Here is a 15208-nt window from a genome sequence, read left to right on the forward strand (position 1 = left end):
CAACTTTACTAATAGATACAAAATAAATTTTAAGAATACATGAACACATTTAAATTGAATCAAATCAAATTATATCAGATTGGATAGGGGTGGATCCATATTTGATCCAACCATAAGCGGATTGAATTTGGATCACCCTAAAAGAAATGGTTCTGTCCACTTAGGGCTTCAAGTCAGGTTGCCCGACTTGAAGCACTCCAACTACATCAGGCTTGCATTAGGATTTGATACCATTGAAAAATTAAAAGAAAAAAATAATTGCCAACTCAACCTGACCAAAGTTGCACCATCCACCCTAGTGGTATGGCAAGGACTCTTAGTATAGCACTTGGGCTGGAGAAGGTATAAATAGGTCATTACACAATGTTGGTTCCAGGTATCAGGGTCTTGGGAGGGAGTCCGGATCTGCTCCCCACAGAGCACTCCTCACACCAACCTCACAACACGATCCAACCACACATCTGGAACATCTCCCATACTCATGTGTTATTATTCATGGGAGATGTTCCCAATACAGTAGATCGGCATGAGGTGTGCTATGAAGAGAAAATCCCAATTCCTTGGGAGGGGTAGACTGGACACAGTCCTTACCTTTGGCATTTTTTTGCACAAAGTGACCACTCAGACTCAAACTCACATTCTCACTCTTGCCAGCCCGAGATTTTACCATTACACCAAGTAATCACCCTGGGATGGACAAGGTATCAGATACAAATTTACACCAGAAAATGAAGTATGCAATAAACTATAGCACCCGAGTATAGGTATCTAAGTATCATAAGTTGTACATTCAGCCCTGAATTTTTTTGAGGGCAACAGCTTTAAGCTTCCAAAGCACAGATTATCTTGCCCAGTGGAAACATGTAATTGGTACAAAAAATAAATTACCGTCTCGGATAGACATTTGGTGCAGAACGCTCTGCAAGACCCAACAAAAACTGAGCCACCTGAAATCAATCAGCAATAAATTCTAGAGTTACTTCTACTGAAACCACAAAATAGCAGAGAGAAGAGCAACAGGTTTGCAAGCACAGTAGAAAACTAACATCGCCTCCACGACGTCCAGAGCCATAATATCCTCCTATTAATTGGCAGGAAATGACAACAGCAAGTTAGGTCAGAATAATGTAAAGAATAATATAAACTCCACCAAATAATGCATCATATTGTATTTTCTTGTTAAAGACAATTTACATGACATAAATGGACATTCTGGCCCAACCACGAAAAAAAAAGACTCAAAAGGAAATAACACCAAAGAAGAAACTTGGCAAAAAGCACTCTGTTAAAATAAGAACATATACACTGACACAACAAAACTTAGCCCCAAGCCATACTAAAATCCTTGGGTAAGGGCATGGACATGCCCAAACTATCGGTCGGCAAAATAGCCTTGCAAAGCATCATCTTAAGTCACTCAACTCCTACAAAGCATCATCTTAAGTCACTCAACTCCTACAAAGCAGGTGCCTGGACCTCTGAAACTTTGTGAAGCACAAACTTTAAGTGTTCTCATTCAGCAAAGTAATATATGGAGAGGTGAAACGGGGCAGGACTGAATGAGAGGCTAAAAAAAAACACGCTATTTGCTACCAAGTTCCTGTGTGCTCCACTTGCAACCGCCTACTCTAAGTTGGGATAACTAACTAAGGCGCTTTTCTGACAACAAAATATTCCTAGAATCAAGTGCAGTCTGAGTGAAAAATGCCTATAAAAGGGTGGCAGAACACCCAAACAACAAGGAAACAATACTAACTTCACTCTCGAGCTCACTACCCCTTAACTCTCTTTCTCTCTCCAGGAAATTCTAGTTCACTCAACACCCTTTTTGCATATTAAGAAGAAACAAGTGGGTTCTATGTCAACGGTTCAGCTGGTTGAATTAAACTGGTTAATTGGTGTCATAAATAAGATAAAAATTATATGTCAACAGTTCAGCTGGTTGAATTAAACTGGTTAATTGGTGGCATAAATAAGATAAAAATTATATGGAACTTTGTTTATATTATTATGCATGTGTTTAGCATGGGTTATCTACTAGCTTTACTTGAACCAAAACATATTTCCCATTCCTTTTGTTTCTTTAGCAAAGAACTTTCGTTATCTGAAAAGATGAACCAAGCACTGTTCGCTATTTTCTCTCCATCATTTCTGGCCGTTTTGTTTTTAGCCAGAAATAGAATTCCATTCTAGAAAGAATTTGCAATAATAGCAAAATTAGAATCTAAATCAAACATGGCATAAATCCCTATCCTCTATAATTTTCCCCAGATAAAAGATACAAGTACACAGGACGTCGGAGTTTCTTCCTCTTGTTTTCCTGGAGGTGTTAAGCACCATGGAGAAAGGTAAGTTCGTACAGGCAGCACAATGGAGAAGGGTTCTGAAGGTTGAAGCAAAACAGTTCCTCTTGGAAAGTTTCAGAGTGAGGGGGGGAAGTGGCCATTAAAATCAGAGAAATGAAAATGGCTATGGTATTCCTGGTAGGAGATGAAGTGATAGTGTGGTTCAGGACATTCTTGGAAGAAGCAATTAAACTAAGTTCGAAGCTGGAACGTAAAGGATCAATAGAAGGTCGTAGTAGGAGATATGTAGCAGAAAGAAGAATGCTAAAGGAAGATTTTTGGTGCTAGTGGTGCTTTTTGGGAACACAGGCAGGCAAATGGTCTGTTTCCCAGAAGGAAAACAAATGACTGGTTGGAAAGAGGTCTTAGAGGTTTTGAAGACTTTCTCTATCAGGGGAGAGAAGGTGTCAGAGGATAAAACAGGAGAACAAATAGGAGGGAAGATTGGGGAGATGGGGTCCAAATCTTATGCCAAGGTACTGACAAGTGGTAGCTTGGGGCAGACATTTGGGCTACAGGGTTTCATTGAAAGAACCTGAACCGCCAAAAGACAGAGCTTGATATGGCTCAAGACATTAGCAAAAAGAAATTTGACATTTTAGTGGATGGCTAGGTGGGTGAGAGTAGAGTGGGCCATGTGGGAACGAGTAAAGAAGGGGAATTGCTGGGCCTTATAAATAAACCACATGGGCTGATGACTGTCAACATGTCAGGGGGTTCGAGTGGGTACAGACTTGAAGAGGATGAAGCCCAGAGGCTAGAAAAGGGGCCGGGCCAGGAATTTAATGTAAATGGTCATCATGGGCCAAATGGGCCAAAACTTAATGGGGCAGGGTCAGGTAACCTTTTAAGCAGTCACATGTGGGCTTTAGTAAGGCCGACGATGGACACTAACTATGGTCCATCATCGTCCTCCCCACGACATGGAGCATAGCCGAACGTCTTGCAGCGGCAAACGAGCTTAAGCTGGAGACCAGTTACAGTGACAATGGTGCAGTCTCCAGAATGTCGTAATCCAAGAAGTAGAAAATGCTTTGCCGATAAATCTATTGAGGAAGACATTTTTTCATCAGGCGATGAAGGTTCAGACTCTGAAGATGCAAAACGCAGAGACCTCAAGCATTGGAAGTGTTTACCTGATAAGAAACAGTGGGTTCCTCAAAGATGAAAGTTTTGACAGAACAACTGTTTCAGGAGTTTGATGAAGAAGACTGTTCAAAGAACCTAACAAGCTCGACTGTACCTATTTTTTCTGAGGCTTCGATGGAAGGAGGTAGGGGAGAAGAAATTGCTATGAGCAAAGGTAACCAGCAGACTTCAAAGTGACCCCGGAGATTGAGCAGGTGCAGGATGTTTTGTTAATGGCTAATAACTTACCTTACTGCAAAGTGGAGGTACACCGCCGGGAATTTTGAGTGAAAACCAAGTTCAGCCGCCAAGTTCCATTGTCCAGATCAGTACCAGGCCTCTTGTTACAAGAGTGGAAACAGACCCTTTTGGATTGAATTCTAATCCAAGAAATTGTGATTCTCCTACAGAGCTCCCCTCGGAAAGTACATCTGCATTTAAGTTTAAGAGCACTAACGAGTTTACTGTGCCTGTAACAGAATTCGCTCAGCCCCAGCCATTGCCTATGAAGCCGAAAAAGGATAGCGTGCAAGGTATGCAAGACTTGAGGGGTGAAGCTGGAGCAAGGAGTGAGGACAATGAATGGAAGGAACTTGGTGAAAAAATTTGGGGACTGGTGTGTGAATATTTTGAGGACCTGCAAAAGGAGGCTATAACTGAAGAAAATGCAGGGGATTTGGGTGTACAGGATGTCTCACAGAGGAAAGGGAGGGTAGATGAAGGGACAAATGAAAAGGAAAAGGAACCGGTGACAGATCTTGTACAAGTGATGGGGTTAAAGTTGAGAGAGGTAGAAAACATTACAACCTATGCCAAAAGGAAAGGGAAAAAAGAGTCAACTGATCAAAGGAAGAGAAAAATGTTGGAACCGTTAAGATCCATCATATGAATGGCCAAACCAGGTTAGATGGCTGGGCAAAATTTCAAAAATTTCCAAATCCTTCTAGAATCGAATTCCCTATATTTTAAAAAACTGCATTTTTCAGGGTCGGTCTTGCACTGAACAGGGCCATATTTGAAACCAATCAAAGAGGGGGATTTATACCTGATATGGATACCACAAACGCAGATCCCAAGGTGGAAGTTCACACCCAAATCAGTCCTAAAGCCATATTTGCTGATTCAGCAACACGGTTTTCAGCAAAATTGCAACCCAACTGCTTGGATCGAACTAAGGAAGTTGAGCCTAATATCCCCTGAATTTTTCTTGCAAAAATAAGAGGAAAAACTGATCTATATCAGTCCTAGATAGCTGAGGTCGAACTGGGAATTGGGAAAAAACTGGGAGACAAAAGGGTGTAGAGAGAACCAGAAACTGCAAAATTATGAAGTTGTCTTGGATTAGTCCGCCCCCTCCTCTTTTATAATCTCTTATGGAGTTATCTCCTAATCTAATTAGGAGATAATCCAGATCTAAATCAGATCTGGACTCTAATTAGAGATATGCCTTATCTTCTTATAAGATTAGATGCTCCATACCCAGATCCAAACCCAGATTCACCCCATGTCACATGACAACTTAAGCTGCCATGTGACGGCTTAATCAATCATATTAATTATGGGCCTTAGGCCCATCAGCTATAAGGCTCACGACCCAAGAGTGTTGCAAGGCCAACTTAGGCTTAATTTGTATGGCGTGGGACCCCACAATGACCTCACATAAGCCCACATTGGTTCGGCCCAGCCTCTGTGAAGAGGCTTGGCTGAATTCACTGCTAAACGCAGTGAACCCCTGAGCACATCACTATAGGCTCAATATGGGCCCAACATTTACACTTAAATGATCCTTGAATTCAACCATCCTATGAAGACCCAAGGATAATGGATTTAAGTAAGATAATGCCCATCAGGTAATCAGCCCTTAATGGTCTCTTACACTTAACCTCTTAGCCCATAAAGATCAAACACTGCCCAACAGGGAAGGACCTCTCCACTGGTTGCAAAGTACAGTCACACTCTCTGCTCGGATGGATCCCGATAATTAAAACCTTTTGCAAAATTTTTTCATAAAACATAATATATATATCATATAAATATATTTTGCAAAACCAAATCTCAAACACAGTTGAAATCCACTGCTAGAAATTTAGGTTTCCATCAAAGAGAGTGTAAGACCTATCATTCACTTTGTCTGACAAAGGGGTCGATCCTATCACTATGACCACACACTCAAGTGAATTCTCAAACTGCCCCAACATCCCCAGGTTTTGACCCTTAGTGGATCTCACTTATTGGCATATCAAAGACAACCCAATCCAACACCTATTGCAGTAGCATAATCAAGTCTAGGGGTCATGTGTAACTTTCTAGTTTTGCCCATCAATCCCTAAGGTCTAGGGCATAACTGGAAAATAGTTCGGGTTCAGTGATTCAACCAAACACACACTACATGTGCTTTGGGTCTAACCCTAGCAGTTGAGACAAGCTACTCCAACTTCTTTGGCAACACATCAGTGTCAGCCTTGGCAGGATAAACTCCCCAAGTCTATCCAACGTCTAACATTCTAAACTAACACAAGTCTCATAAGTGTCCGGTTTAAGTGGTAATTTCACAGAAACATACCAATATCAACATGAAACAATAAATGTACCATTACTCATTTAAAATAAATGTATTTGTACATCAATCTGACTGGAGCTAAGAGCATACACTGTCTAACAAAAAATGACAATGGTAGAGAAACTAAAATCTGATGTTACAGCTGATCTTGAATTTAGTGTGAGGGGGCAGAGACGGAAGGGTCCAAAATAGGGGATTATTTGAGTGGGGACTAAGTTGAATTTTGATACGAAGATATTGAGCTGGAATGTCAAAGGCTTAGGCAGTGCTAAGAAAAGAAGGGTAATAAAGGATCTTCTCAGAAAAGAGTGTCCAGATATAGTAATGCCACAAGAAACAAAATTGGAAATCCTAGATACAAGATGGGTGAGAAGTGTGTGGAGCTCTAGAGGGATAGGTTGGTCCTTTATGCCCTCGTAGGGGGCCTCTAGGGGGATTGTGACAATGTGGAGGAAGGAAGTGGTGGAACCAGTGAAGGAGTTAATAGGTTGCTTCTCAATCTCTCTGAAGTTCAAAGTTTTGGAAGATGGGTTTACTTGGGTTCTATCTAATGTCTATGGTCCCAACAAATATAGAGATAAAGGTTTAATGTAGGAAGAGCTTTACGACATTAGATGGTTGTGGGATGGACCATGGTGTTTAGGTGGTGACTTTAATGTGGTTAGATTCACAAACGAGACAAATAACCCCAACTAATTGGTCAAGACAAGCATGAGGAAATTCAATGATTTTATTGATGATTGTGAATTGATGGAACTTCCTCTTCAACAGACCATTTTCACCTGGTCTAACCTACAAAACCCCCAAGTTGCTCCAAACTAGATAGATTTATTTTTAACTTTGAATTGGAAGTGCATTAGACAGGATTGTTAGCTAGAGCTTTACCAAGGGCCACCTCGGATCATTGGCCGGTCACCATTGGGACGAAAGACTTTCTAAGTGGCCCTAGACCTTTCAGATTTGAAAATATGTGGCTAACTCACCCAGACTTTGCTATTACCATTTACTAATATCTTGTCCCTTTGTTATAGGTCTCTGGGAAAAGCTTCTTAATCTCTTTGGATGCAGGTGGACAATGCCAACATAGGTTAGCAATCTATTTGAGCCTACAACCTTTAGGTGGCCTAAGAAAAGAGGTAAAGTCTTGTGGAGGTGTGCTAGGGCTGCACTGGTTTGGACTGTTTGGGAAAAAAGAAATGCCTGGATCTTTGATGAGAAGGAGAGGAACGAGATCATTGTATGGGATTGCTTAATTAATAGAGCCATTAATTGGGTAAAGACCCTGGAACTATTTTCTCCATTCTCCTTTGATGATTTATGGAGAAATTGGGAAGCGGTTGCCAAAAGCTCTAGTACAAAACCTAAACCATCAGCAGAATGGAAACCTCCTCAAGAGGGTATCGTTAAGCTCAACTTTGATGGCAACAGTTTAGGCAATCCGGATCCTTCTGGTGTTGGGGCATTGTTTAGAAATACAGAGGGGCTAATCATTGCTTTATACTCTGCCCCTTTAGGAGTGGGGAACTCAGTCAATGCAGAAATTCAAGCAATGCTACAAGGAGCTGAATTTGCCAAGGAACTGAACTGTGAACAGTTGTTAATTGAAGGTGATTCCAAGTTGGTGATCTAGTGGTTAAAAGAACCAGAAACAACAGCCTGGTCCTATAAAGGGGCTTTACGAAGATTCAAATGGCTAACTACAAACATGTCAGTCCAATTCCAATGGGAAAGAAAATCAGTAAATGGGTTAGCAGATTCATTAGCTAAACAAGGGGTGCATAGGAATCAGATGTTTTGGGCTGAACTGTAATTTTTGCTTTAATCCGAGGCTGCATCTCATGCCTCATATTGGGAACTTTCTCTGTGTATCTTATATGCTTTTAATCTATTAATAAATTCACTCATTATTCATCAAAAAAAATATATGTACAAGTACACAGTTTAGAGGTATGGATACTAGAAAAAGTTTTGCCACAGCTTTCATGCATTAAGAGTACATGAAATGTAAGTGAAATTAAATAGACAAAATCTTTACCTATGATCAGGACATCCAGATCAGAACTAGCATGTACATACTCAGGCTTCAGCTTTAACCACTTTCCACTTCGATCCCCAGGTTCCCATTTAGAACCAAGGTCTTTCAAAACAATCCCTTCGTCTCTGTAAAATAACTTCATCCATTAGAAAAAGTAAAGCTTTAAATTATCAGCTTCACCGGTCACACTTTTCTTTCATTTGGACAAGAACATATTTGTAACTAAAGTAACAGTAGTACAAAATAGGCTTTCTATGCAAAAACAAGTGAAAGAGAATGTCTAGTAACCTATATTTATAAACTAAAATAATATTCAAGATTACAACAAATTTCTTGATAAGAGTAATATTGATGCAGGACATTATTTAATAGACCATTTGATTGATCAAAGTGTAGAGATATGTGGGGATGTACTTATAAATAATTTAGTCTCAGGCCTCAGTGATATTTGATTGATCAAAGTGTAGAGATATGTGGGGATGTACTGATAAATAATTTAGTCTCAGGCCTCAGTGATATTTAACTCAGTCCGGCTTTAATTCCGGCTATTTGTGGTCAACCGTATTAGGCCTGTAGAGATAATGGACTGAATGGACCATAATTTCTTTGTTTTCCTTTAAGTTATGTTTATGATTTGTGTTAGTATATAGTGGGCCTTAGTTATGGGTCTGTTTTCTTGTTTTTTATTGCTGTCTTTAGCGATGGACGCCCTACTAAGGGTACTCATGTAATTGTCCTTATTTTTTACAACAAAACAATATAAGAGATCATTGGGGGCTGAAGAGACGTTTCAGAACAACTCTCTCTTCTTCTTCCTTTTCTTCCATCTTCTTCCTCCATCACTTCTCTCTCTCTCTTCAATCTCCTTTTCTCGTATTTCTTTTCTTTTAATTCAGATTATTGCAGGTGCGATTTACCACTAGGTAGGGGTGTCCATGAAAAACCGAAAAACCGAACCGAACCGAGAAAACTGAACCGCAAAATGCGGTTAACCTATAAAAACCGAAGGACCGGTTCGATTTTTGGTTAACCTATAAAAAACCAACGGTTAACCGAACCGACCGGTATATATATTTATATGTATATTTTATATATATTTTTAATATATGTCACATATTTTCTATGTAATTTATATAAATATATATTTCATTATATATAAATATATACTTATATTATATTTATAATGATCTATTTACAAATATATTGTATATTTTTAAAATATTTATAATATATTATATATCATTTATTATTTATAATATAAGATTATACATATATTTATATAATACATATTATAAATATAAAAAACCGAAAAACCAAAGAACCGAACCGATCAACAACTGAAACCGGCGGACCGGTTAACCGGTGGTACCTGTTCAGTTTCGGTTTGGCGAAATGAAAAAACCGGTACCACCGATTCGGTTTACAAAAAGGGGCCATGGTTCGGTTAACCGAACCGTGGACACCCCTACCACTAGGCTCATCCCACCATTGTGATCAAGAATTCAAGAACCATGCTTTCTGCTAAACTTTATTATTTTAAGGAAAAATAAAATTTTATTAAAATAAAAAAGAAATTACAAGATAGGTGATAAGAAATCACGCAAGAGAAAGAAAAACTAAAAAAACTCCAACTAGAAACACCACAACCAATCCACCCAAACACAAACCGAAAAATTTCAACCACCCCCCGCCTGAACCCCAATCTCAACCAACCCACAAATACCAACAAAAGACACCCATGTGACATGATAACACCAACCAAAACCCCAAACCAAGTGAGCAATGCAACACTACATCATAGCTTTAGTCACTTGAGAGAGATCCTCTTTACTCCATTTAATTGATTTCTTGGATTTTTTTTCACCATTTTGTTGGGTCCCATTCCAAACAAACACCCCTTTCAGCCTGGTGAATCATTTCTTACCACTTAAGCCTACAACTACTTTGGTCTTCCCTTTGCTCTTTTAGGCCCCTCTACTTACACCAAGTCACTACTAAATACCCTCATCTTCTTAGTTATCAGGGATGCTTTTGTCCTCTCTCAGATGCACTCATTTCTATTGGGTTTTCCAGATTGTAAGAAGTATGAGAAATGGGGGTACTTCTAGGATTAAAAAATATTCAGTGACTTTATTGTAATATCACCCCATTGGGGTCATCATCATTATCATCATCCAAGCCTTATCCCAGCTATATGAGGTCAGCTACATGAATCCTATTTCACCATTCCATTCTATTTAATGCAATATCCATCTAACCCTAACCCTTCTAGCCCCTTGCATTTGCAACAGAACACTTACAGGTGTAATTTGGAGAATTACAATATTAATATAAAGAGACTCCATCATTAGAGAGAGACATAGACATGAAGAAGTTTTAGACCCAATGTTTTCACTTCTATCCCCTTGTTCTATCATCTTTCTTCTCTCACCATACTAGTGACAACGTGGTATTAGAGCAACAAGATGACTCCAATCATGATGTTGCATGGTATTTCAGATCTAATGATCTATTAGTTAACTTAAGATGTGTCACTTGAATCTCTTAATCATCTATTTTCTTCTTTTGCAATTCTTATTTGTTCTTAATATCCTTCATTCAGTATAGAATTTACTATAAGTAGTAATTTGTTTTACTAAATATAATACTTGTGTAGTATTAGTTGTACCATTCTTGAATCACCTGATTTCAACTTTCGACTTTCAAGTACTTTTGGAGAATTTTCAATCAATTTTTTATGCCTGAAAAAGAATTCTAGAGTTTATTCCCAAAAATAAAGAAAAACTAAAGATCATGGTTTCCGCTTGACAGAGGCTTTTTTTGAGAGATGTGACATTCACATAGGAGCGAATCAGCAATTTTAAAATTTCCAATTAGGGTTCAAGAACCCATGCAAATCGGCTAGATAAAACTGCTTAAATCGATATCAGATAACAAGTTCTCTCCAAAAATCAATCTTGGGATTTGAACCAAGTCATATCAACTTTCAGAAGTTAGATTCATACTTAATATTAGATCCTCACAAGTGCAAGAATAGTGGTGGTATTCATGCCCAAGAAACTGAGCCTCTCTCTTCCCAATGCAATAAAACTGAAGATGGCACGGCCTTGGGTAATGCTTAGTCCAATCCTTGAGAAACCAGCACAGATATGGTGGTGTTATCTCACCTGATAACGGAGGTTCTCTCCAGAAAAAAAAAAAAAAACACTCCTCCAGAGCTGGTTTCAATAGGTAAAGAAAGGTACAAAAGATTGCAAGTTCAATCCTAGTGATTTCTCTAGGTTTTTGGACCAAATTGATGCAAGAAAAGTAGCTGGACGTGTGGTACTCTTTCTCAACTCTTAATGGGTTTAAATAGGATTCTATTAAGTCCCCTTTAAACCCTATAAAGATCCTAATCAAATTAGAAAAGGCTAGGTTTTAGTTAGTTACTAATTCCAGTCCTATATTGACTAGTCAAACTAGTCAAGTACCTAGTCAAACTAGGTAACTTACAATCTTGTGCAAGACCAGTTCTAGAAGGTTCCTAATTTCTCAAGGATTGAGATAGCAGGTGTTCTTGTATGGGTAGGACCCACTAGCAATCAGATTGTAGCATCATAGGTCTACCTCCTCTCTTGAAGAGAGGTGGGACCACCATGGCCGAATTCACTCTAATAAAAGAGTGAATTGCCCATAGTTAAATGGGCCTAAAAATTTTGGCCTAAATACCATTTGCAGTATGATCTCTTAATCATTAATATCTAACAATGGGATTCAGGAAAAGACTTGTTCCCTTAACAAATAGCCCAATTATCATACTCTTCTCTACAATGGATCCTAGGAAAGAATATTTTGCAAACACATTTCCAAAATAAACTATTTATAAATATAATATACTTTTGCAAAACCAATTTCAAGACAATGTGAAATCCATTGTTGATAGTTGTATACTTTCCATTGGAGACTTGGGAGAGTATGTTCACAGATATTCTCTTTGTCTAACAAAGTGGTTGATCCTATCATAATGATCCATTTTCCAGATAACTCATATATCTGCTCTAACCTCCAACATACCCAAGTATTGACCCCAAAAGGATCTCACTAATTGGCATATCAAAAGCAACTCTACTTGATACTTGACAGAGTACCATTATCAAGTCAAGGATCTCATGCAACATTTCAGTTGTTCCACTTATCTACAAAGTCCATGAACAATCTTAAATTGGTCCAGTTTAGTGTTCCAGGTAAACACCTATTCTCACACCTTGGGTCACAACCCTAGCAGCTGAGACCAAGTGCTCCATAACTTAGGCAGTTGAGAACATTTAGACTACATACAGACTATGGTGTCTCAAAACAAAATCCTAGAATGTAGTACCGAGTAATTTTCAGAAACATACCACATGAAAAATGAAATAAATTGCACTTTTATTCATAATAACAGTCAATTACGATTTCTGTCGGAGTTGACGGCACACGCTGTCTAGCATTTTTGTCCAAATCTAACATGACACTCTAGACTTTTTGGGCTTTTTATGAATTTCTAGATCCAACTACTTAAGTTTTATTGGCTTCTATGAAGAATTGAGTGAGCACCCTTCTATTTTGGCGCCATTTGGTAATTATCCCCTTGAATCTTGATTGTAGGTAAAAAAAATATTTATTTTAGGCCACTTTTTGATGATCAAAGATCATTCATTGAAGTTATTTGGGACTGATGGGCTCTTCTGGTAGTGATTTCACACATAGCTTTGAGCCTGGTCTTGTTTCAAGTAGTACATAGAAGAGATAGGCATCCCGTTACAGCAGGTTTCTTTTTGCTTCTTGAGGAAAGAAGGTGAAACTTCATATGTGAACCTTACAGGACAGGGGTAATATTTTTTTTTTCTTGAGCATGCATTTTTTTGTTGAGTATCATTGGCATTGCTGATCAGTCTAGTTTGTATCTTCTAGGGCTGAATGTTGCAACCAGAAAAATTTGACAGGAAAGTAATAAAGATAGTCAATCACAGAATGACAAAGACAAGGTGTCCACTTTGCTCATTATGACAGATCTTAGAAATACAAGAGAAACCTTTTTCACATTTAGTGGGTAAATCCTTCAAATGCTAGTACTCCACAGTTAACTACTGAGCCCAATTACTCCATCCCTGTTGGCATCATTCCTGTTGCTCATTAACAGATAGAGTAGCCACACTGCCACATTTCTTTGCTAAAAGCCTTTCACTACTTATGAAGGCATTGCCTTTTGGCTATTTTGTTACTCTATAAACTTGTACGAGTGCTTGGCATGGCACCTTCCAAGAGATCTCCCCCCTTCTTTACTCTAAAAAACATAGATTCAACAACTATCAAACTAACTCCAGCTTTATTTACCACTGCATCAACAATAGCAGAATAAGACAGTAACTGGATTCATATTAACACATTAAAAATATTACAACGATGTACTTGTTAGAAGATGTGTGTTTAGGAAACTATGGGTGTTCTTGGTATTTTACATGTAATATAGTCATGCTGTAACATATTCAAAGCTGTAGGGGCAACATTGTAATTTTCTCACTCATTATGAAATAAAAATGTTTGAGAGAGTCAGGTTATCCAAACTGAACCTTCTCTTCTTTCATTTCTCTCTTATCTTCTCTCCCTTCTTTCTTTCTTCTTCCTCTTCCTCTACTCTCTCAAAATCCAAACTTCTTAAACAAAAGAAGAAAGCAAACTATACTAAATAACAAATGGATATTGTAGTTAGTACAATATGAGAATGAAATCATAACGGTAATAACAGATGAAATGTTAAGATTAGAGAAGAACAAGTGGAAAAAGTAGTACTCCTCATGAATGTCAAAAAGGATATAAAACTAAGCTAACCTATTTTCAACAGTTTCCTTAAAAAATCTTTCAACGTCTGCCACATTATTTGCAATAAGAGACCAGCATGGTTCCCCTGTACGGTAAAGCATCAGTCAAGTGGTTAGTTTCCTAAAGAAAAGTATATCAAAACTTGTCAATGATCTCATAATGACAAGGAAAATCCTATAAGACCAAACAAATTATCATGACAATCTACCATCACAACCAAATTTTCAAACATATCAACATTAAAATTCTGAGTTGATCAAACGCAAGGTTACTATTAACAGCCGAACAGAGGAGAAGAGAGGTAGGAGAAGAGAAGAGAGAGACTTGGAGTCTGCTACAGTGCCGCTACAGTTAATTTCTTTTTATATTACTATGTACACACACACACTATGCTAGTACAATTTATTTCTTTTTATAGCCAATTTACAAATTTCTGTTTTATTATTATTTATTTTGCATTTATTTTACACTTGTAAGTTTTTCTATCTAAATAAAATAATATTTCTACTTAATTTACAATTATTCTACTCTATTTTTCAAAATAAACTAATTTATAAATTTTAAATGAATATTTTTCATCATATTCAAGTTCTTTAGTGGAACAAAACGGCTTGTAACTGAGAAAGGATAAAAAATAGTTTGAAATTTTGTTGGATTTTTTTTTGTATTAATACCTTTTACTTTATTATGTTTATGCTTTGATTTAAAGAAAAATCATAACTAACATTTTTAGTTTGTAGATTCATGGGTCCAACTATGAATGAAGATATCATTCTCACATGCAGTACATTGAAACATATAAATAGTAGAGAGTGTGACAATGAAACATAGAATGAAGATATCATTCAAAAAACATATGAATGAAGATATCATTCTCACATGCAGTACATTGAAACATAGAGCTGCATATTAATATTATTGTATTTAATAAGAGTAGAGAGTGTGACACTACATTTTGCAATTGTCTGATAATTGTTATATTACTACAACATATAAATAGTAAAGATATTAGGTTGGGAGAGATATCATCAAATGTTTTTTGAGTCTAGCCAAATAAATAGTAAAAATTTCTTAAAATTTGAGACTATAATTAATATCATTTTAATGTGCTATTATTTTTTCAATTTCAACATTGCATAAATGAGGTATACTCCTAACCAATTTCAGGGTGTGAGGTAGTGGAGTATGCCTCACTAAATTTTATACAAAAACCTTTTCCATCAAAGGTCAAATATCTAGGTATGTTGGGGCAGTTTAGGAAATTACTTGAGTGGGTGATCATAGTGATAGGATCGG

The 15208-nt window shown here is 37.6% G+C and overlaps 1 protein-coding gene across 1 annotated transcript in view; it reads right to left on the minus strand.

Annotated features, from left to right (window-relative positions):
* The window catches only part of ATLIG4 (DNA ligase IV), an 80477-nt gene that overhangs the window by 16971 nt on the left and 48298 nt on the right, over positions 1-15208 (minus strand). The window contains exons 12-15 of the mRNA XM_010275281.3: positions 13922-13997; positions 8069-8193; positions 1047-1081; positions 889-947 (exon numbers count right to left, since the gene is read on the minus strand). Of these exons, the coding sequence (XP_010273583.1) occupies positions 889-947; positions 1047-1081; positions 8069-8193; positions 13922-13997 (295 nt within the window). The remainder of the gene's footprint in view (positions 1-888; positions 948-1046; positions 1082-8068; positions 8194-13921; positions 13998-15208) is intronic.

Source organism: Nelumbo nucifera, chromosome 8, assembly GCF_055504915.1.
Source record: "Nelumbo nucifera cultivar China Antique chromosome 8, China Antique-T2T, whole genome shotgun sequence".
Taxonomy (NCBI): Eukaryota; Viridiplantae; Streptophyta; class Magnoliopsida; order Proteales; family Nelumbonaceae; genus Nelumbo; species Nelumbo nucifera.